This window comes from Rhincodon typus, chromosome 16, assembly GCF_021869965.1.
Source record: "Rhincodon typus isolate 14 chromosome 16, sRhiTyp1.1, whole genome shotgun sequence".
NCBI lineage: Eukaryota > Metazoa > Chordata > Chondrichthyes > Orectolobiformes > Rhincodontidae > Rhincodon > Rhincodon typus.
The window spans coordinates 37,557,468-37,581,700 of NC_063347.1; the positions used below are offsets into that span (position 1 = coordinate 37,557,468).

Consider the following 24,233-nt stretch of genomic DNA (forward strand, 5'->3'; position numbering starts at 1 on the left):
AAAACAGATTGATCAGTAGTTCATCCCATTGCTGTTTGTAGATTCTTGCAGTGTAGCAACTCCTCTTATTCACTTGTAACCAGCAAAATAATTAACTGTGTACAAATGTGCTTTTCTGATGCATGACTATATGGATGAAAATTGCTTGTTCCAGAATGGATTCAATTCATTAAGCTTTTTTAATTTGTAGGTCTATGTTCACAAGTGGCCTTACAGAGAGCACACAGAAAAAAGTGCGAATTGTGGGAGTGGAAGATGATGCGATGCGGCTGGTGTTGGACTATGCATATACATCTCGAGTATCGCTGACAGAGGTCAATGTACAGGCTCTTTTCACGGCTGCAAGTCTCTTCCAGATACCGTTGTTGCAGGACCAGTGCGCCCAGTATATGATCAGCCGACTGGATCCACAGAACTCCATTGGGGTTTTCATGTTTGCTGATGCTTATGGACACCAGGAATTGAAGGAGAAATCTCAAGATTATATTAGAAAGAAAATTTTGTGTGTTGCCAAAGAGCAGGAGTTCCTCCATTTGACTAAAGACCAGCTGACGAGCATTCTAAATAGTGATGACCTAAATGTAGAAAAGGAAGAGTGTGTTTATGAAAGCATAATTCAGTGGCTTGAGCATAACCGAGCTAAAAGGGAGCCACATCTTGCAGACATTTTTGCCAAATGTATACGTGTACCTCTGATGGAAAAGACCTTTTTACAGAAAATCCCTTGCACTTTTGCACAGGCTATGGCTAGAAATTCCTCAGAACATGGAAACAATGACCAGGCTGATAGCTGTAGACCAAGACTTGGTATGACTGCTTCACAGATGATTATCTGCTTTGAAGCTGCCAACAAACACTCAGGAAAGAAACAAACTGTGCCTTGTTTAGATACTGTCACAGGAGAAGTCTTCAAATTATGCAAGCCTCCTAATGACTTAAGGGAGGTGGGAATCTTGGTGTCACCTGATAATGATATTTATATTGCAGGAGGTTACAGGCCAAGTAACAGTGATGTATCTATAGATCATAAAGCAGAGAGTGATTTCTGGATGCATGACCATGCAGCAAACAGGTGGTTGCCCAGAGCTCCATTACTGAGGGCACGAATAGGGTGCAAACTAGTTTATTGTTGTAGCAAAATTTATGCAATTGGAGGTCGGGTATATGAAGGTGATGGACGGAATGCTTTAAAATCAGTGGAGTGCTATGATGCAAGGGACAATTGCTGGATAGCTGTCTGTCCAATGCCTGTTGCAATGGAGTTTCATGCGGCTGTGGAGTATCAGGATAATATCTATGTGCTGCAAGGTAAGTGTGTGTGGATGCCCAATGTACCAATTGTGTTAATTTTCATCAATTGATATGCAAAGTTCTGACAGTTATTATCTACCTTAAACTAAAAGTGCCTTTAAATAAGATTAGAGCTGAATTTAAATGTAGCAGGGTTAATGAATTGGAGATATGGTAGTCTAGTGGTTAATCTACAAAAGCCTGTACTTAGGATCCAGTGACGTGCATTCAAATCCAACTAAACCTATTATGGCAAATTACATACAATAGTTGTAAGTCTGGAATAAAAAATTGGTCTCAGTAATGTTAAACTCCGGTTACCTGATCGTCAAAAATTCTACCTGGTTCACTGATGTCTTTTCTCCCAGCTGATGGTAATACTGGATGAGTCCGGTTGTAGCATGAAACCTGGCTTGACAGTCCTCGAGGTTTATTTTGTAATTTGTTTACTACGGTGCTCAGTCACTAAACATTTCACGTAAGGCTGGCATTCTACTTCTAATGAAAGAATGTAAGTTGATTGCAGGAAAGAAAAGGAATGAAACACCCAAACTATATAAAGCTATGACAATTTGAAATAATCTTATCATAAACAACAAAAGGACAGATTCACTCTTTATTTCCCAGCCATGGACTTTACAGAAACTCAACTCCAGAGAGGTTTCATTCCCATCTTTAAAATATCTCAGTTAAACTAACAAATTTGCAAGCCTTACCTCGGTGACTTTCTGCACATTCAGCAGATGTGATTCTTTCTCCCCACAAAATACAGGCATTCTAACTTACTAACCTCTCACTACTGAACCAGGCCTGACCACTTGGACTCCTGAAAGAACTTAAGACTTATTTCTAACTATGTCCTGGAGGATGTTGAAATATAAACTGTCATTTTGGTAAGATCATTTTTCTTCTGAACTCAACCTGCCTCTGGCTCCTGGCAATCTGTCTTGCTGTATGTTATAAATGCTCAAGTCATAACTATGCAGCAGTTATCTCGCCATGAGCTTGGTGAGACATTTACCTTAAATCACATGATTTATTGAAAAGACTGTACTTAGCTCAATGTTCCAAATAACTTTCTGACCCTTAAAAAGCAAATCAGACTCTTACACCACTGAAACCCAAAATCTATTTACATCAGCTTGAGAATTCAGGTTCTCAAATAATAAAATATTATAAACTTCCTTCACACCTTACGTCACCAAAAAATAAAATCTCTTTCAGGCAATTCCATCTTTAGATAAACAGTAATATATTAACATTACATGTACGAAATTTCATAACAATATTCTATACAAGTCCGTTTTAATCATCACACTAGCCATTTTTGTAGTAAAATGGCACCCACAATGATGTCGCTGACATCAACAGTCAAGTTAAACACAATAATCTGATATGGCTGGAACTGGTGTGGTAATGTGTACAATTGTCAAGATGTCTGTAGCACCCTGACATTGTTTTGTCTGTTTGAATTTCTCTTGTTTATTTAAACAAATTTGTTAGAAAAGCTCCGCAGTGCTGAAATTCACAATATACTGTGACAAAATCCACTGTTGCCAGCATATTAGAGAATTTCATATTTTGTCTTGGGCACTGGAAAATATAGGAGCCTTTTTTTTTTTTGCTTCTCTAAGTGCTACTTGGCCTTGTGTCTCAGTGTGTCACTTTGCTTTCGCAATTCACTTTTAGCTAAATCTATGATCAAATTCACTCTTTGTAACCAATAAAACCATTTGTTCAGGTGTTGTAAATCATCTTTCCAGGTTTGGCTGAACACAATCCAATCACCAGCTGCATAATCCTTTGACCTTGTTGGATAATTGTAGAGAGGTTCCTTGTGTATTTTGTATTCCAAATGACATGATTTGGAATCCGTCCAGTGTTTCAAAAGCTGATATTTCTTTAGTCATTTGAACATGCCAACATCCTCCTAACACGTCAGTTTTTGTAAACAATTGTGCTTATTCAATCCTCTCAATCCAATCCTCTAACTGAGGAATCAGATAGGAATCCATCTTTGTTACTGCTTTGACTTTGTGATAATTGATACACAGTCAATTTGATCCATCCAATTTCTGCACCGTCACAATAGGTGAGCTCCAACTATTAAAACTGTCGTTGTTCATAATTGTGCTTTCTTGCCTCATTTGGGCTGACTTCTCTGTATTGAGGATATTGTTTTGTGTGTAATATGTCCCCTACATCAACATGATGTATAGTCAAAGATGTCCTCCTGCCCTTGTTATGCAAATAAATGCATTACTCTTATAGCTTTTTATAAATCACTTCAATGGCTTTCTAGGAGATAGCACAATATTCTAACTTTTTTAAGTATCACTGTATTTTCTAATTCGATCACTTAGAGGGTCTGATTTATTATCCAATTGCTCTGATATTTCTATTTGACTCCCTATTTCTTTTACCACTAAATGCACTTCTATCCTGACTATCCTCCTTATCGTTATACTAGTTTAACAGATCAATGTGATATTTCGCGCTTTTTTTCTCACACTCCAGAGTAATCGGTATATAATTCACATCATTAAGTTTTCACAATTAGTATCTTTTTGATTTGATGAGGTCTAGTGAACCTTGCTTTTAATAGTCCACAGAAAACGGGTAACAGTAGTAACGCCTTGTCTCCTACAATGAAAATCTGGATGTTAACCTTTTTATTTGCACTCATTTTTCATTGAGTACTTTTGAAAATATTTTATGGACAACTCCCACACTCTGATTAATTTTTATTGGAAGCCTGAAACACAGCTTGGTGGTGTAGTCTCTGAGATTTTCACTTTTTTAACTTAAATGGTCCTCTCACCTGATATCCATATTTCAGTTCAAAAGGACTGCATCCGCTGGATTCATCAGGGGCATCCCTAATGGAAAACAATAGTAAGGGAATTCCTTCAGCCAGTGATGCATTCCTGGCAATAAGGTCTAATCATGGTCTTTAAAGTTTGTTGATATCTTTCTAATGCTCTTTGTGGTTGTGGGTGCTAAGGGTAAGACAAAAATTGTTTTACTGAGTTTTCATGATTCAAAATATTTATGATAGTGCAATTTAAACTTTTTTCCATATTTTGTGGGTTAAATCTTAGAAGAAATTGGAACTAACTTTTCCACAACCACTGTAACTTTCTCCAAAGGCACCACCTCAAAAAATCTTGTCCATGCATCTGAAAGTATTAAAAGATATTTGTTCTCATTCTAAGTTTTTTTTTTTTTTTTTTTATTTCTTTTTTATGGATTTTACTACTCCAGATTAAAAGAAATAGTGAAGTCTTGCTTCAGTTGCATAAGAGCTTGGTTAGATTGCAACTGAAGTATGTGTAAGTTGTAGTCTCCTTATCTCCGGAAAGATATTATCATAGAGGGAGTACACCGAAAGTTCACCAGATTTGTCATAAGATGGCAGGACTGCCATATGAAGAGGGACTGGGCAAACTGAGACTGTATTCTTTGGAATTTGCAGAATGAGAGAAGACCTCATTGAAATGTATAAAATAATTAAAAGGGTTAGCAGGGTAAATTCAGGTGAGATGTTTCTTCTAATTGCGGAGTGTAAATCCGGGGGATGGCTTAAAAATAAGGAGAATGCCACTTAGTCAGGGGTGGGGAGAAATTCTTTTACTCAGAGTTGTAAACCTCAGTCTTTGAGCATGTTTACGGTAGTGTGGGACAGATTTCTGATTACCAGCAGCGTATGGGGTTAGTAAGAGGTATTGGAGCCCTGATCAGCCATGACCTTATTGAATGGCAAGGCAGGCTTGACGGACTGATTGGCCTAACTTACTTCTGTGTTCCTGCACAAACTATTAAGACCTTGGTTATGATTCTAACGAAAGCTGTGTCAGATCTCAAGGTCCAGATGTAATTGATGGTTGGGATTTCTGCATTGTTAATGTCTGTCAAAATGTGAACAAGTCATTAAATGCCAGCCAATAAAAGTATTTTAATATTTTTGCCTTCATTTCACTAATATCTAAGTGGCCTACCATTTGAAATTTTGTGACTGCTCATTAAAATTTTGTGATACTCACATGGAACTGCCCCTGATAGACAATGCCCATTCGTCATCACTTGGTATATCAGGTGGTCCATTTTCTCATTAACACTTTGTCTTTTAAATAATACTTGGGTATTGGTTCTGATTTACTTTCTGAGCAGGTTATCTGGTATAACTTTTTCAATTCCAGATCTGTCTGATATCGTATTTCTATTAAAGAAGCTAGATAAAGCATGGCAATGTCATTGTCTTTGTAGTTATCTTATTTTGTTTGATTTTATTTATGAAAATTTAAGTAGAGAACTAGATCTCGACATTAGTTCCCCTTTTTCATAGCAGTCTCCTCTATCTACCTAATTCTTTGAATGTGAGATTTAGTCGTAAGAGTCAGGAACCAATTCAGTGTGTTTGTCCTGTAGAATATCAGTTTCTTCTACTGGTTTATCAAACAACCTTGTTAAGGCCAGTATTTTTGGACCAGCAAAGTCATTTCCCAAAATCAAATCAATTCCTTCTTTTAGGGATTTGTTGCACTAATCCAACTGAAACTTCTCTCTTTAAGTCACTCTTTAATCCACCTCTACACAATGTCATATTTTGCCATTATCGACATAACGGGACCAGTTTGTAACTTCAATATGCACCTCCAATTAAAACTTTCTTCTTTATTAGCCTTTGTGGAAGACACATTGTGTGAGGCCCATTTATAGGTTATGAACTATTTATTGTTCTGCCCCTTTACTTAGAATAATTCAGGGGTGGCAACGGCCTAGTGGTATTGTTGCTTCTCTGTTAATCCAGAGAGCCAGGTAATGTTCTGGGGTTCTGGGTTCAACTCCCACCCCGGTAGATGGTGGAATTTGAATTCAATAAAAATTTAGGATTCAGGGTTTAATGGTGACCATGAATCAATTGTCAACTTCCAGAAAAACCCATCTTGTTCAATATTGTCCTTTTTTAGAATTGGAAACTGCCATCCTTTCCTGGTCTGGTTTCTATGTGACTCCAGACCCACAACAATGTGCTTGACTCTTAGAAGCCCTCTGGGCAATTAGGGATGGGCAATAAATGCTGGCCTAGCCAGTGATGGCCTCATTCTGTGAGGGAACAAAAGAAACTTTCCCTTTTGAAATAAAATAATCAAAATCTCCAGTTGTTTGCTTCTCTTCTGCAATACTTAGAGGAAATTGTTTGACTGTCCTGATTCATCTCTTCCTAACTGGTAGGTTCCAAGAGAACACGGTCCATTTGTACTGCTGCTGCAGATTTAATACCAGTTTTTATTTTCCTTTGGCACCCATTTCTGAGGGATCCTTTTATTGCAATAAGACTCATTTAATTTCCAGAAATTAGCTTTAGTATATCCAGTCTTGTAACAGTCACAGCATATTACTTAATCACTCTTTTAGGTGCTAACCTTCCTCCTGTTCAATAACCTTTTCCATTCCAGATTTGTTTTATATTCTTGAACTTCTTTCTTGATTTCCACATGATAATTTTCCCATATATAACTGTGTGGGATAACATAGATATTAGCCAGAACTGCTATTTCTTCAACCTTTCATACCTGACAGTCGCAAAATAAGTCGTAAGGATTGCCAGAATACTTTTGGAGTTCTCGCATTATCATGAGTTGCCTTACATTTTCAAAACTTTATCAACTTCAGTGATCAAAACCACTGATCCCATAACGTCCCCCCCACCCCGACCCCTCGCAAGTTTAACAAATGTTTAATTAGCTGCCTGTCTTCTAGTCGTAAATTTTGATTGATATGCTCGAGGATCATGCTTTATCGATCAGTATATCATTCTTTCAATAAGTTTTGTATTCTTCAGGTTGCTCTTCCTGACGGACTAGTGTAGACTAGACATGGCTGTTCCTACTAAGAAACACTCTCACGTTTAAGACCCACATCTTTTTTAGCTACTTCATCTTCTCAGCTAACTCTTTCAGATAAGGCTAAATATCTTCAACTCCATTCTCTGTAAATTTAAGCATTTCAGTATAGCAATGTAATCAAATTCCTCAACAGAAAATCTCCAGTGTGACACCTCCAATCCCCTGCCCCGCTTCAATAAGGGAAGGAGACAGCAAGCAGGAAACTAAGGGCTACTTAACATTTTCCCCAATGAGAAATGTTAGGCTAGGTCTATTATTCAGGAAAAATTGGTAGAACACTTCAAAAACAAATTAATACAATCAATCAACATAGTTTTGTAAAAGGGGAAATCATGTTTGGATTTCCTAAATTCTTTGTAGATATGACAAGCAAAGTTGGTAAAGTTGAGCTGCAAGATGTAGTCTTATTCTGTTGTGGTCCCTGTATTTAAGAAGGGATATATTGGCATTGGAGGCAGTTCAGAGATTCACTAGATAATTCCTCAGGTGGAAGGGTTGACTCTTAAGAATGGCAAAAAAGGTGCACTTCATCATTAGAGGATAGATGAATGAGGAGCAATCGTATTAGCGCACACAGTATTCTAGGGGAGGGGGGAGGTGGTTGACAAGGTAGCTGTTGCGAAACAAACACAAAGCAGGATAAGCTCAGTAAGTGAGTCTGGTATGAAGATTCTTCAGATCAGAAAAAAAGTTAATTCTGTTTCTCTCTCCTCAGATACTGTCGGACATGTTTAGTTTCTCCAGCATTTCGTGTGCTTGTTTCAGATTTCCAGCATCCACAGTATCTAGCTTATATTCTGTTGTTCAGAAGATGTTTCCATTAGTTGGAGAATCACAAACTAGAGGATATAGTTCAAGAATAAGTGGACACTCATTTAAAACTCGGATGCAGAAGAATTCCTTCTGAGTAGTGAATGTCTAGAATTCTCTATCTCCAGATTTGTGGAGGCTAGATTACTGAAAGCATTTAAAGAGGAAATACATTTTGAAGTAGCGAGGAGTTGAGGGCTATGAGAAACTGAGGTCTGGGGCAGATCAGCCACTGTTTTATAAAATGGCAGGGCAAGCTTGAAGGGCTGAATGGCCTACTACTGATCTAATTTCTCTTTGGAACATGAATCATCCTCCAAGCTACTGTTTCACTGCCCTCACTTTGCAATTCTAGCTTTCTTATTTTGAGTTTTTGTTTTCTTTGTCATTCACTTTGCCCTCCTTATTTTCACTTCTTTCCCTTGCTCCTTTTTATTCCCATTCATGTTTTTGTGTTTATTTCTCTAAGACCAGTTTGATTTTTCATATCTAACTAAATATTAACTAATTCTAGCAGTGACAAATCAATTTTAGATTTCTCTTTTAATTCTGAATGCTGGGTAATTGTTTTAATCATCTTAACCTTCTGTGGTACCACATTTATTTCTACCTTGAACTTATTCACTAGCTCCATGTAGCTATAATGAAAGATTTCAAATAATCAATTTATTTTCTACCAGAAAAGTCTTTGCAGTGGTCAAAACAATTTTGCAATTTAAATCTCTAATAATAAGAGCAAATCCTGTTTTTGTACACAGAAGCTACACACATTTTCTTTAGAAATTGATTGTTCTGCACGAGCCTCACTCCTTTGTGCTACTCTCTGGTGGTAATGCTGTACGTGACCGATTTCAGAGTGAAACCTGGGTCAATCGACCATAAGTGTGTGTTTGTTTGGTTTTTTTTTTGGTTACCTGGTGGTCAGTGACTGACCGCAGGCTACTAATGTACTTTTAACAAAATAATGTAACTTTTTAATCAAAAAAACTAATATATGCATGACACTTTTGAATGATCTTACAAACAGCTAAAAGAATCAGTTCTTGTACCCAGGAATGTCCTTTACAAGCATTCAACTTCAGTGAACTGTCACTTCTCTCTTCACTTTAAAATTTCTTACTGAACTGAGGCAGTTGCAAGTGTTTCCTTTTGGTGACTTTCTGAACATTCACCAGATGTAATTCTTTCCATCTTTCCCAAAGATACATAGACAACCTAATTCGCTGCTTTTTCCTCACTGAAGCCTAAAAGAAAAAAATGGACTTTTCAAACCCTGTTAATTAGACAACTGGAAAGCAGCCTTGAGGCTGCTGAAAGTTAAACTACCCTTCTCGTAAGGATCTTTTTCTTCTGAACTCAACCTGCCTGTGGGCTCTAGCCATCCGTCTTGCTGTAGATGGTCAATACTAAAGTCAACAGTAACCAGCAATTATCGCTCTAGTAAGCTTGTTGAGCCAATTAGATGAAGTAACATGATTTCTTGGAAAGGTATCTTTTAGTTTACTGTCCCAAATAACCTTCTGACCTTTTTTAAAAAAAATCGCAACCTCACAGCACTGAAAACCAAAAGACCAGTTTATTTCTGCTTTAGAATTTGAGTTCCCATATAATGATACAATTTTTTTTTGTTGTGTTGTGACAAAGGGCCCACAACAATGTGGTCAGACTTGAAATAACCTAACAAGCTATTTTTGTCCTAGGGAAGGGTTTTAAATGTTGGCCTTGCTATTGATGCTTATGACTCAAGAATGAATAAAATCGACCTGTTGCAATTCACTAATTCTGTTTTGAGGAACTATCACTTTAGTGATTCATTTAAATTTGGTGTTTTGTCCTGTTTAGTGGCAGCTGCTGATGACAGAAGTACTACTTTTAAACTTTGAACTCATTTCAATATCAATTTGGCAGTGAGTTTGCTGGGTTAATGTAAGTACTCTGAAGCAACACCATGAATATTTAAGCAGGTACTGGTAAGTTAGGGTGTATTTCTTGACATGATGGGCAGGTGAAATTTGTTTTATTTAGTTTTTAATTACAGTGCCAATAATTTGAGTGTTTATTATATCTGCACTTGCATGCTTATGCTAAAATTCAGCCTTGATCTCATTCAGGCTTCTCTTAGCTAAGCTGTGATAGTTGTCAGACCTTTTTGATTCCAATTTGGACGAAACTTAAAAAGTTCTAAATTTGACAGTTGGACTGAAAAATCCCAGTTGATAAAATAAGCTTTTCTCTGCAATCGATTTGATAATCAAGGCCTCTGGTTATTAATACTGTGACCATCTAATTCTAGTGTGGGATATAGAATTCTCATTCCTGACCTAGTGCTGTTAGAGGTAAAATGCAAGTTGGATTAACTCTCTGGCTGGGTGGTAGAGAGAGCTTGATAACATTTTACAAAGTGATTTAATATATTTAGCCTGTGTATCAATGTGTATTCATAATAGTCCACCATTCTCCAGTTGGCAGTGACCTTGGTATTAAGAGCTGTCGTTTCATTATTTCTAATTCCTTATGTGTGCTCTGTCTTCCCACACCCTCTCCAAACTTAAACAACAAAAAAGAATTGAATTTTAAATTTCTGATGCATGCTACTGTGCATTTAGAGAAATATTAGAACTGGTTGTAATACACAGTATGTTCAGTGATTGCATGGGAGACAAATATTTTTAACCAGAGTCCATTTGTCTGCTTATATAGTTTTCTTAAAATTTACGTAGTAAATGTACTCCTTATTTTAGATGTCTCTCATCCCTCAATTACCCTGATGCAGATCATCATTATTCTTGGACTGGAAACTGGAAAAGTAACTCACTCCCTGCTGCCGTCAGGCTCTTAAATGAGGTTGCTCCCCACCACCACACCCCTTACAGGAAATATTATCTAGTATTTCTTCAGGAATTAAGAATAATCAAGAGGGTGAATTTCAAGGCTGTAACCAGTTAAAAGGTTTAAGGAACAGTCAATCAAAATGATCTTGTTCCTTGGAATACAAGAATGCGATGCTTGTAATGTTGCGTTATGCTTGTGATGTCAGGTATAGTTGGCTCCTGCAATCAAATTGCATAATGCACATGCAACTGTTTTGGGTTGAAGTGATTGATTATTTTGTTGCTTTTGTATCTTCTGCTACTGTGCCACCAGCTTGCTTCCAAGCAATGCACAGTTTATTTTGGAAACCTCTTAAAATCTCAGTTGATTAGTCAATTTCTTGTATTGATCATCTTGGTCTCCTTATTATAATGAATATCTTGACAGAAGACCACATTCAATGTTGTATTTGTTCTTTCATTTTAAGGCATGTTTGACTGATAGTTAACACCCTTGCCCCTGCCTTGAGGCTGGCATGCATTTTTCTGATTACAGTTTTAAACTAGCATGGTGAATGAAAACATTCCACATAATGAGGGTCTCCTGGAAAGGCCTGCATTTAATTTCCCCTTCCTAACAGCCGTTGAGAAGTTATTTGGTGAGCCATTTAAACTAAACCTTTTCTTGGAGTTTGTCTTTCACCTGGGTGTTTCCAGATTGAGTAAACCGAGCAGTTAATTGCCTTCAAAAGTAGAAAATTTAAAATAAAAATTTGACCACAAGAAATGGACAAACCCATTTGTTCCTGTTCTGGTATATTATTGTACATGGCAGCTTATTTATTTTACATTTAACATTTAGAATCTAATTTTTTTTTTCTTTGCTTCAAGCTACCCAAAGCACATATACCATTTTCATGAGTTCCTAAGCCTTTTGTTTTATATTGGCATCGTTCAAAAAAATCTCCAGGGCAGCTTCTGAAGAAAGTTATTGGTTAAATATTAAAATTGCTTTAAATAGAATGGCTTCATGTTCCTGTCACAGCATGCATAAGATGTAGGAAACCAAAAATCAATCTCGATTCAATGTTCACGTTAGCAGTATAAATTTAAAGTGTGGATCTTGACCGTCTGGATGGGACTTACCCAGTCATTACTGGTGTTGTAAGTAATTGAATTTTCTTTGGTAAATTACATTGCATTGCAATGTTTCTTTAATTGCAAAACATTGTCTGTGTTTCAGACTCTTTTGCAAGTATTGATTAAGCTAACATGTTATAAAAAAGTTGCTAATACATTATCATCCAGTATTAGCTTGCAGACCACAGTGAATTATGCTAAGAATGTTCTGACAGTGGTGTTCCATTGCTACTTTGTCTCTTATCTCTATGACTAGATTGTGAAATAGAACATTTGTGTTGTAACTACAAAAGTGTGGTTTTCACGTTTTTGTGCAGTTTGACTTGACTATCGGTGGGAGGCTGATCATTCATATTCGATGAATATCTATATTAATCATCATTGAGTCTAAACATTTCCCATTGTAAATCTGAAAGTGCTGCATGTCCTGGAAGCCCCACACCTTAATGTACAGGGCCCTATTCTTTCCAGAAAGAACATGTGCACTTAACCTGTTTCAACTCAACCAAATAAATGAACAGCAAATGACTTTTTCAAGTGGCTCCTCAGCAATGTCAGGGTCAATTTTAAATCAAGCCTGTCTATTAAATGTCAATCATAATTAATTGAAGCATTCTCCATGGCAAATCTTTACCAATCAGAATCTACTCACTAACCAATCACCACTGTTCCTTCATGCTGTATCAGTGGTTTTTTTTTAATCTCCCTTGAATCAGTTCTCTTGTAAATTGTCCTGATGAATGCAAGTTGAAAAGATTCAACCATATCTTTTTTTCAGCCTCGCTCAAATTCTTCATTACCAAGCAACAATGTTGCACTTAAAAACCAATAACTGGGTTAATAAAAAGCTGTGATATGACTTAAATGACTGAAGAACTTAAATGAAATGTAAAATACTGCAAGTCAAATGCCTGGTCATTTGTTCATTTATTGTTGGTTACTACTTGTTTTTAGTGACCCAAACTATGCTGCAATGTGGTTGAAATTGGGAGTGCTTGATTGGTGATCTGATGCATGTGATCAACTTGGTTAGCAAACTGATAACCGATCTGGGTGCTATAAGGTAACTGGATAATAATAAAACTGCAACTTCAAACATTTTCTGATCAACAAAGTCTGAATTGTCTGTATTTTGTTTAGGTGAGTTTTTTCTGTGCTACAATCCACACAAAGACTACTGGGGCTGTTTGACGCCAATGAGTGTGCCTAGAACCCAGGGGCTGTCAGCTGTCTGCAAAGGTTCCATCTACTATGTAGCTGGAATTTGTAAAGCACATCAAAGAATGCTTACAGTGGAGACTTATGACATCCAACTTAACAAATGGGTGCAGAAGAAGGACCTTCCTCTGGATCAATCCACAAACCCCTACATTAAACTTTTCTTGCTCCTCGACAAACTGCATCTTTTTGTCCGAGCAACGCAAGTGGTAGTAGAGGAACATGTTTTCCGTACTAGTCGTAAGAACTCTTTATACCAATATGATGAAGAATCTGATGAGTGGAAGAAAGTGTACGAGTCACCAGACAAGCTATGGGACCTTGGCCGCCATTTTGAATGTGTTGTTGCCAAACTTTATCCACAGTGTCTTCAAAAAGTGTTTTGATTTTTCTTCTGGCAATTTGCATGAACTAATGGTGTGACATGGGCTAACAGTATTTTGTGTAATCAAAATGGCTGTTTTAAAAGCACTAATGAAAACGGATAGGTGCTTTTGAAAGTAGCAGTGTTTTTGAACTTGTTCAGAAGTTTAGTTTTATAATCAAATTTTACTAACTTTTCACTGGTGCTGGGGAATATAAAAGTGCAATTACTTACATGAATTATAGCTTATTTTTATTTTTAGCTAGCTCATTCAGTGGCATTTCTTGAATTGTACAGCAGTTGTCCATTGCCTGGCAATCTTAAAACTATGCAGACTAGCAGGCAAATTTCAGCTTGGCAGTAAGAAATTATTTCGCCCAACATTATGGATAAGCTAAAGCCTTTAATGAGACATACGGGTATAAATTTGTTTTGAAGTAATAGCATCTGTATTTAAGTGTCTGTATTTGAAAATTGACCATTTTACATTTAATGACCTGATTCAAATGTGAAGATATTTTGGCTAGATCTTAATGGGGAAACTAGTGAATTAAATGGTTCTACATCACTTAAAGTAACTAATTGAAATATTGTACCAGGATCAAGCCCTGAAATAAATACACACTGCATAGAATAATAGTTACGTAAAACTGTTTCGCTTAGCCCCATCATTAAGTCCCCTTCATTGCTTTAAAAAACTTTAAAATCTTTCAGTTTAAATTCCACAGCTTTGTAAGTTTGAAAATGTGCAATTAACAAGTGGTAAACCTTTAACCAGTTTATGAAACTGATATAACTATTAGGAGGTACATGTGCCTACTGTCGTAACAGGGTATACTGTTTTAGTGTGGAGCAGAAATGAGGGGAAGAAATGATGTTTTTATAAAAAAAAGGCTTCTGGTAGTATTGAGATCATTTCTCGGTACTGCAGAAAAACCAGAACCTTACCAGTTGACTTAACTTTATGGGGCAGCATTCAGTGCTGCCTCCAATTAATTTGAACAGTCTAGAATTGCGGTAATATGTCTGATTTTGTAAATTCAGAATGAAGTGGATAAGATATGAATTTTTCCCTGTTGAATACATCTCTAACTCCTGCAGAAACTGAAAGCTATGATTGCCTTCTTTCTATGGAGCAGTGTCGTTTATTATTCATTTTACATGAAGTAAATCTTACTTTCATTTCGAGTGTATATACTGCAGGTTTTTTGGAATTCCAGCATAATCCACCTATGATGTGAATTGGTACAGATGTAAAGCACCCCTGTCTTGGTCTAAGTTCATATTAGCAGTAATTCGCTTAAGATTGGTGTGAACTTAGCGAGGCAAAAGTGTTGCTTGCTCTATTTTGATTATGTCATCTGCATTTCTGTTAATGAAAGTATGCATTTTTAATTAAATTTAAAAATCATGCTTAATTCAAATTTATCCTTCTGTTTTTCTAGTACAGTCAGTGAATTAATCTATCCATATTTCCAAACTTCAACATTTCTAATCTGTTCATAACTGATTTCATTAAAGGTTTCTTTTCATGATTTTTAAATTACTAAAAATAACTTTCTTGCATTGTAAAATCTGAAGCATGGCCTGTTTAAACTCAGTGCACGCTTAACAGATATTTTCAGTGCTGCACAATGTTGGAAGGTTCTTTAAAATTAGGTTTACATAATGCAGCAAATAGTTTGTTTGCACTAGATCATTTTCCAAGTTTAACAGGTAAACTTCTTCCAGGAAAGATGTTATGAAAACAGCTAAATTCCACTTCTTGTCCTGATCCCATTTCTGCCTGTCAGCAAGCATTAACTTTCATGGAAAGAATTCTGGTTGACTGTTCCAATGTTTTTGTATTTCCTCTTGCATAATTTAAGGTAAATTGCATTGATTTGAACTTAACTAGTCTCCAACCAGTAGGTTGATTGTTTGAAGTCTTGTAAATTGTTTTATTGTAATTTCATCTAATTTTGAGTGGACTCCATACCTTGGTAGAATGTTTTAGTGAAGGCCCAATTGAAGAATTTTCAGTATCCAAGTTGTGCAAGTATCATTGCATTCTATTCAAGGTGAAGATAAATTTAGAATTCTGAATGTCCTTGAAGCAATGCAAAAAGTATATTAAAATATAGAATGATGATCTGAGGGCCATGTAAGTCATTGTAAGTGGAGCTAGTCAATCAGACGGAGTGTGATAGCTGATTCACCGTGTTGACGGATACTTGGTGGTTCCACCCTGCTCAAGTCCTCCTGCAAAAAAAAGTTTCACAACGTCGCATTTTATTCTTTCAACCAGTTGAGCAGTGGCCAGCACTGAATGTTGTGTTTGCCACCTTTCTAAGTTTATCAAAACATGCAATCAGTTAGATAGGTTTTTATTCTTTACTGGGAGTTTTCAGTGAGTTATTTGTGAAAGATATGAGTATGATTGTTCTTGGTGCGGTAGCTTTAGTCACGGTGTTAGAAAACTGAACTGTAGTTCAGACTGATGGGGACTTCCTTTGGTTTTAAAGAAATGACTGGGAGCCTAGGTTTTGGTCAACGTACAGAATCACCCACAAATTAGATGATGCAGTACTGTCATCGGATTGCTCTTCTAAATACTAGATGAGACCATAATTTGGGCTGGAGGCTTCATGTGAGTGCCAAAGATGGATGATGTTTTATTACTGGAATTTCAAATGGCTGAATGTTCCATCTCTGTTTTGAATCTTTGCCTTTACTATAATGCTCTAATCATTCCTTTTTTTTTTAACAAAAATGACACTAAATCATCTTGCTGTGTATTAGCATGCAAAATCTCACCAGGCCCAAAAAAAAATTCCAAGTAGTAAAATTTCATCTTTAGCGGGCTAGTATCTAAACTGGGATGGAACCATACTTCATTTTGGTCCCAATTCCATCCTTACCTGGGATTCTTTTCTCTTATGACTTTACTGTTCCTGGTATTTACAGTTTTGAATTCCAGAACTCCGTACTACTGTGAGCATACTGCTGTATCTTCTGCAACAAGGTAAAGATAATCAAATTTCAGAAGCCTTATGATTGTGTATTAGTACATGTGGCAGTGTTCTGGTGAACTTCCACAGTGGGTACCAGTCATAACAACTGATGTTTAGAAGATCTGAAATGTTCAGTACCTCAAGTGAACTGGCAGGTAAGCCATGAGCTAATAGCTTAAGTGCCATGTAGTTCGCTGTTTTAATTTCCAAGATGGTGCATCATAAATGAATTAAATGTTTTCATTCTACATGCAGTGCATTTTTCCTGTTTAAGAATTTTATATACAAGTAGTTCCAAAATATCTTGTATTCTTGCATCCTAGAACAGCTTTGAAAAATTAAATTCACTTCAAAGGTGGTGTTCTGGCCACAAACCTGGCTTGCAATTTAACCATATCTTAATAGCAATGGAGGAAATCGAGAATAAACATTCAATACTTTCTGCGTGGAGAAAAGTCACTTATGGCAGCTATATTTTACAAAATTAAAATAGCAAAACTTAGTTTTTGTTTAATGCAGAATTATTGAGTGTGCATTAAATTAGTTTAAAAGCAATAATGAAGGTTCAGATAAATGTTTATGGGCAGTAAGATTTTAAGTATGCCATTGTTTTACAGAAATTAGTTATACAACTTAACCATTGTTTGACTGCAACACTCTGGCTCCATAAAAGAGTGCACCACAAAGAAATCCCCTAATTTTCTTTTCAATTTCATTTTCATGATGAAGTAATTTAACTCCAATTTTTAAATTTTTAACCACTTACCACTTCGTTACTGCAAACTTTTTGAAGCACCTTTCCACATGTAGTGTTGCATTAAGTAGTATAAGAAGCTACAGAAGAGTGTGTTGCATAATTTTCAGAAATCCTGTCATTATCTTCATTAGGTAACATTGCTGCTGGTTAGGACAATCTTTATAAATAAGATATATTGACCTTTTGGTGGGGGGGAGAATATTGAATTGACATGATAAACTAAAAATATAAAATTTAGCAACTGAGTCCTCATTGCACCGTGATATTCAACTTGAATTGTATGAATACAAAAGCTGGCTTCTGATTTGTGAAGTTGAATCTGTCTGCATTTTTAAAAGAATTTGTAGAATTTAGATCTATTTGCACTGTAGATTTGCTGAATTATTTGTTCTTTGCTTCAGCTGTCAAAGCTCATTCCATTGTGTGCAAAGATTTAGCTATAGTTAACATTTAATGTGACTTGAAATGTATGTTCAGGTTTATATATAATCACTTGAATTTTTTGAGAATTGTAAAAAGACATCTAGCTGTACTTGCACATGATTTGAATTGAATGCTTCAGAATTGGTGTTCGGATGGGATAAGCTGGTTTACTTGATATGTGATGTAGTTTAAAGTATATGTGACTTGTAACAAACTGAGACTATATTCTTGAAATAAATTGATTAAAATATGGGTAATTGAGGTTTTTCAGCTCTGTAGACAGTAATCATTTTGAGTTGAGTATTTATTTACTATTTCACATGTTTTGCATACTCCACAAAATAAGACCGTTGGATATAATCCAGATTATGGTATTCGGACCTCAGCATCGTTTTAGGAACATTCTAATTTCTTCATGGAATGTTCAAGGGGTACCTCTCCTGAATGTTAATATACCTGTTTATTGCAGAAAGAATTAGTTTGATATCTGTTAATTTCAAACTGTAGACATTTATCTTGGTGTCAGCTATGAGGTACAGCATGGACGTGTCATTTCTCTGGTGAAATCATCTATTTCATTTGCTGGTGAATAAAATATCAACTGACATCGCACAGTTTATCACTTTGAGTTAAATGAGGAAATATTGGTTGGTACCCTGCAGAATGCTTCCAAAATTAATTAGATTACAGTGCCATCAGGGAATGTGATTTTGGTCTATTTATAACTTGTGCAGTGTTGTCAGAAATTAAAATGTTGGTATTGAGCAATGTTCTGCTATAATCTTTAGTGAAGGCCAAATTTTCTTGGTGTAGTTTGCTATAAAAAGCGAGAATGTTGCCACCTGTGAGCCAAATGCCTGGTCATGGGTTTACAAATTGTGATTGATAACAATTCTGCTGATGGCTCGGTGCCTTGTAGATGCCCAATTTCTAGTTCCTAATATGTTCAAAATCTTTCCCATTTAGCACTGTGATAGTGTCACACAGCACGCTGGAGGGAATCCTCAATGTGAATATGGGACTTTGTCTTAAAATAGTGCTCATTTTTAACAAAACTGCCTATGATAAGCAGATTCGTGAACGCAAGGTCAAGGTGGTTTTTCTGCTTTGTTGGTTCCCTTGCCACCAGCTACAGATCCCATTTGCTTTGTCCTTTTAAGAGTCAGACAGTTGGGTTCATCATGGTATTATCAAATGACATTGAAGTTCCCAACCCAGAGTGTGTGCCTCCGTTTTTCATCCAAATGGTAGTCACATATAAGCCAACCAAGTTGCATACTTAAAAAGGATTACAAATGTTTGTGACTGCCAATCAAGAGAGATGGGTTTTTTTTTTAAACAAAAAAATTCTGATTCAATCTTCCTCATCTGGTCATAACAATAGTTGGACTTTGTTTTTATTTGAAGCAAAATTGAAATGAACAAGAACTTCTTCATGCAGACAAATATGAGGTGTTGCATTTTGGTGGTATGGATGATAAATAATTCCAATTATGGCATTGGGAGAAAAGGAAAAGTAATCAGTTTCATGGGTTCTTAAGGGATTAATATCTGGAGGCAAGAACTGAAAACAATTTGGGATTCTGTAGAAACTTGGTTATAGCAGAGTAGAATGCACTTTTTTGGCCTCCTAATTCTAAGTTAAAGGTGCCAGAGAAGATCCAAAATATGTTTGCAAGGATACTGAGAACTCATCAGGAAAAGTTGAACAAATCAGGGTTTTTTCCTATTAAGGAGGCCAAGGTGTGACCAGGTGAGAGGCTGTTAAGATTCTCAAAGGGATGGTAGAATAGTGACAGATGTGGGGGATTGAAAACTATGGGCCACAAATACAAAATAATCACTAATATATCCAGTGGGAAATTCAAGCAAAACTCCTTCACTCCAATGCTTTAGAATGTGGAATATGGAGGTTAGTAGTAGTTAACACTGCATAGTTAACTTAAGTAAGATGAGTAAATATGATGGTTAAAAACTGTGCATCTTCTCCTTTAGTTTTGATATTGGCATCCATTGTCAGCCACTGTGTGGAAGTGAAATGTTATTACTAGATATGTTCATTTCCTGTGATGTTGCCCACAGACTTAATCACTTTATTCACCATTTCAGATAATGAAACATTCTATATAAAAGCAAATTTTGTTTCACACCACAAATGCTTTAGTTTTTGAAGCATAATCACTGGTTATGTAAGTCAATGGAGTTGTCAATTTCAACACATTTAGGAATGCTGTTTTGGACTGAGGTTTAGTGGACTTGTCCCAAATAGAGATGATTAAACACCAGATTGTGCTGCTTTAGCATCAACCACTGGGCATCATGGAGTAGGTCGACAGTTACAACTGGAGAAAGTGGACCAAGATAAAGTTGTGACGTTTTTTCCTATTTCAATATGTATGCTAGTTAAGCTGTCAAAATTTAAAAGGTTGCAAAAGAAATAAAGGTAATATTTAACTTCACACTTTAAATGCAAATTTGAGAACATCAGAGGGGTAAGGTGTGGAACAACTTGTGGATCCTTACAGGAAGACTTTTAGCTGCATGGAACCTAAATAATACAGTCCTCCATGAGGTTGAGGAGCTATGTAATCATTACTTTCATACACGATCTGTTTAGACTTAGATACATAGAAAATGCTGAAGGAACTCGGGTTTGGCAGCATCTGGAGAGAAGTAATTAACATTTTTGAGTACAGTATGTCTGTTTGAACTGGAAGACGAGAAAATGTTTCTTTTTATGCCATTAACAAAGGGAAGGAGGAATAAGTGGAACAGAGGCAAGATGCTCCGAGCAAGAGACAAAGGCAGCACCGATTGTAGCAGAGGAGTAATGTAGATGCAGTGTAAGTGTTAATGATAGAAAATAGATCATTTTTGTTGAAAGCAAACCAACGCAAACAAATCATTCCGAGAGGTGTAATCAAAATGGAGGAGTGTTCATGGTCTGAAGTTGTGAACTCCATATTGAATCCTTAAGGATATAAAGTATCCAAGAGGAAAATAAAATGCTGTTCCTCCAGCTTGCATTGGGCTTCACTGGAGCACTGCAGCAGTTTTAGGACAAATGTTATCATGAAAGTGAGACTGCACTGAAGTGGAAAGCAGCTGGCAAGTCTTAAGAACAGAGCAGAGATGTTTTGCAAAGTAGTCACAGTCTGCATTTGGTCTTACTGATGTAGAGGAGACTGTATTGTGAGCAATAAATACAGTAGACTAGATTGATGAAGTAAATCACTGCTTTACCTAGAAAATGTCACCTTGAACAGTGAGCAGAGTGGAGGTAAAAGTGCAAATTTTAGACTTTCTGCGATTGCATAGGATGATGCCACTGTAGGTGACGATGTGGTGTCAGGATGATGGAAGAGTGGATGAGAGTGATGCAGAGTGAATAGTCTCTTCAGGATGCTGACAAGGCATTTGGCAGAAGGGCAGATGGGTATGGTGAAGGATGAACCTTTAAATGCTTAAGCCAGTGTTGTAGAAAGTGGAATTGAGGGCAACCCTTTCATTTCTCCAGAAAGGAGATGAAGGGGTGATGGCAAAAATGTGGGAAATGGGTCAGTTGTGGCTGAGAGTTCTTTTCAGCTATGGTGATGTTGAAGGGAATCCTCTACTAATGAAAAAGGAAAACCTGTCAAAAGCATCCCTGTTGCATCATTGGAACAGATGCGATGGAGACATGGAAACTGGGAAGAACTGTTCTCGTGTTAACATGATGCTGCAGAAAAAGTGGAGAATTAGGGACCAGTTAGTTTAACATCAGTAATGGGGAAAATGCTAGAGTCTTTTGTAACAAACAAAGCAAAATGTATGAAAAGCATTAATAGGATTGGACAAAGCCAGCCTGGATTATTGAAAGGTAAATCATGCAGCAAATTTACTGGAGTTTTTGAGGGTGTAACTTGTAGGATAGATAGAGGAGAAATAATGGATGTGGTTTATTTGAATTTTCAAAAGGCAATTGATAAGATCCCTCAAGATGTTTGTGGCCAAAATTAAAACCTGTGGGACAGCAGGTGATATATTGACATGGATTGAGAACTGGTTCACAGACAGAAAATATGAGAAATAATTGGGTCTTTTTCAGAGTGGTAGGCAGTGACTAACTGGGTATCACAAGGACCAGTGGTTGGACCCCAGCTAATCACGCTATACACAAATAACCTGGCTGAAGAAACCAAATGCAAAGTTTCCAAGTTTTCTTATGACACAACTGTGTAGGGTTGAGAAGAGGATGCAAGGAGACTTTGAGGCGATTTAGACAAAGTGAGTAAATGGGCAAACACCTGGCAGATGCAGGACTGTGATTAAATGTGAAGTTATGCTCAATGTCAAATGCAAAAAGGAGCAGCATTGAGTATATTGGGAAGCGTGGACGTGCAAAAGAATCTGACTGATGTTCATTGAAATTCAATTGGTGCAGCAAGCAATAATGAAGGTAAATGACATTGGCTTTCATTGCATGAGGATTTGAGTTCAAAAGTTGGGTTTTTTTTATTGCAGTTATATTGAGTCTTGAGACAAAATCAGAAGTATTACATACAATTTTGGTCTCTCTTCCCAGGAGAAGATATGCCAAAGAGGAAGTGCAAAAGAGATTCACTAGGCTGATAGCAGGAATGGCAGGACTGTGCTATGAGGAGATTTGTTTGACTGGACCTGTATATGCTTGAGGTCATAAGGATGAGAAGAGATGTGGTAGAATTTTTCATGTTTCAAACATACTAGATACGGGGATGGCATCTTTCATGGTTGAAGAGTCTAGAATTTGAAGACCCAGATCCATTTAGAGCTGAAATGAGGAATAAAATCTTCACACATGGGATAGTGAACCTGTGGATTTCTCTACCATAGAAGGCTGTGTAGACCATGTCACTAAATCTATTCAAGAGAATTAGCTCAGTTGGCTGGACAACTTGTTTTTGATGCAGAGTGCTACCAATTGTGTGGATTCAATTCTAACATTGGTTGAGGTTACTATGAAGAATTCTCCTCCTTTAAACTCTCCCTGTGCCTGAGGTGTGATAACCCTCTGGTTAAACCACCATCTCATCTCTGCCAAATGAGAAAGCTACCCTATCTTGTAAGACTATGATGACTTTACCTTTACCTATATCTTAGATTTATCTCCAGTAACACAGATGACACCAGTTGTAAATTTACAGCAGGTTTATTTACAGTACTTCAAAATATCTCAATGTCTACAGATGTGATCTCAACCTAGATCCCAAGCCCTACTATAAGGTCAGTTACTTGCATTCTCTTGCTGCAAGTTCAGGCTGAAACAATTAAACACTTGAACTAGCTACCTCTGTTATTAGCTTCATCGGTGTAGCTAAATGTTTACCTGATGAAACCACTTCCGCTGCCTCATTAATGCAGGGGTATGTACCAGGACATCTGACTGCTGTGATACCCTGTGTTGAAGTTAGCAGAGCCTTCCAGTGCTACTAGTACATGGTGTACATGTGTGATTAGGCCCACGAGGTCACCCTGATTTAATAAAGTACAAAATGAAGTCCAAACTACTTCTCCATAAGATCTAGACAATGGCATCTTGTTTTCTGCACCTACCTGGCTTGGCTTGTTCTGTAGGTACTATATTTCTTAGCACACTACTTGTAGGTCTGAGGAAGGGTCACTGGACCCAAAACGTTAACTGTTTTTTCCTTCACAGATGCTGCCAGACCTGCTGAGCTTTTCCAGCAACTTTGTTTTTGTTCCTCTTAACTGTCACATTATTCACTTCTAACAAAGTTGTGGTAGAACATGTGAACCTAACTATACCTCGTGCATAATTGACAGATTCAAATGCAAGTTCAGAATTTTTGGTTGTTCTTTCCCATGCAATTCAGCAAAAGCTTTCCTTTGGCCTACAAAAAGGATTTGGTCCCTGAGAGGGTTTTTTTTTTTTGTGATTATTTAATCACACTTTAGCAATGGGTCAAACTCAAATAGAAAATTGGGGAAAATGTGATGTTGTTTTCCTCCTTATTTTACTGACCCTTAATTCTTTTAAGACTAAGTCAGAAGTCACACGACACCAGATAATAGTCCAACAGGTTTATTTGAAATCTCAAGCTTTCAGAGCATGCTCCTTCATCAGTTGAAGTGGAGGGAAGCATACGGGCACAGAAATTTTAGGCAAAGAGATAATTGCAAGAAATAAATTCCAGGAAATTAGGTGTTGAAAGATATCACAAATGGTGTGAGTGGACTGTCAACAGGCTGAATAACAAGTCTTTCCAGGTGATCAAAAATGTCAAATGGTGTGAATAAAGTATCAACAGCTGAATAGCAAATGAAAGGATGACCTATGGTCTGATTAATTGAGGCAGAGAGATAATTATAAAAAATAAAAACAAGATGGTGCTAGAGACAAACTAAATTGCTGGAATAACAAGATAGGTATAGGAGTCAAAACAAAAACAAAGTTGGTGGAAAAGCTCAACAGGTCTGGCAGCATCTGTGGAGGAGAAAACAGAGTTAACGTTTCGGGTCCGGTGACCCTTCCTCAGA

At 36.8% G+C, this 24,233-nt stretch overlaps 1 protein-coding gene across 3 annotated transcripts in view; it reads left to right on the top strand.

The window, feature by feature from the left end:
- Nucleotides 1-17,981, top strand: part of kbtbd8 (kelch repeat and BTB (POZ) domain containing 8) — a 47,747-nt gene extending 29,766 nt beyond the window's left edge. For all 3 annotated transcript variants that reach the window (XM_020527952.2, XM_048606504.1, XM_020527954.2), the window contains 2 exons: nucleotides 191-1,308; nucleotides 13,100-17,981. In XM_020527952.2, coding sequence (XP_020383541.1) covers nucleotides 191-1,308; nucleotides 13,100-13,563 — 1,582 coding nt within the window. In that variant the 3' untranslated portion in view covers nucleotides 13,564-17,981. The remainder of the gene's footprint in view (nucleotides 1-190; nucleotides 1,309-13,099) is intronic.
- The last annotated feature ends 6,252 nt before the right edge of the window (nucleotides 17,982-24,233 follow it).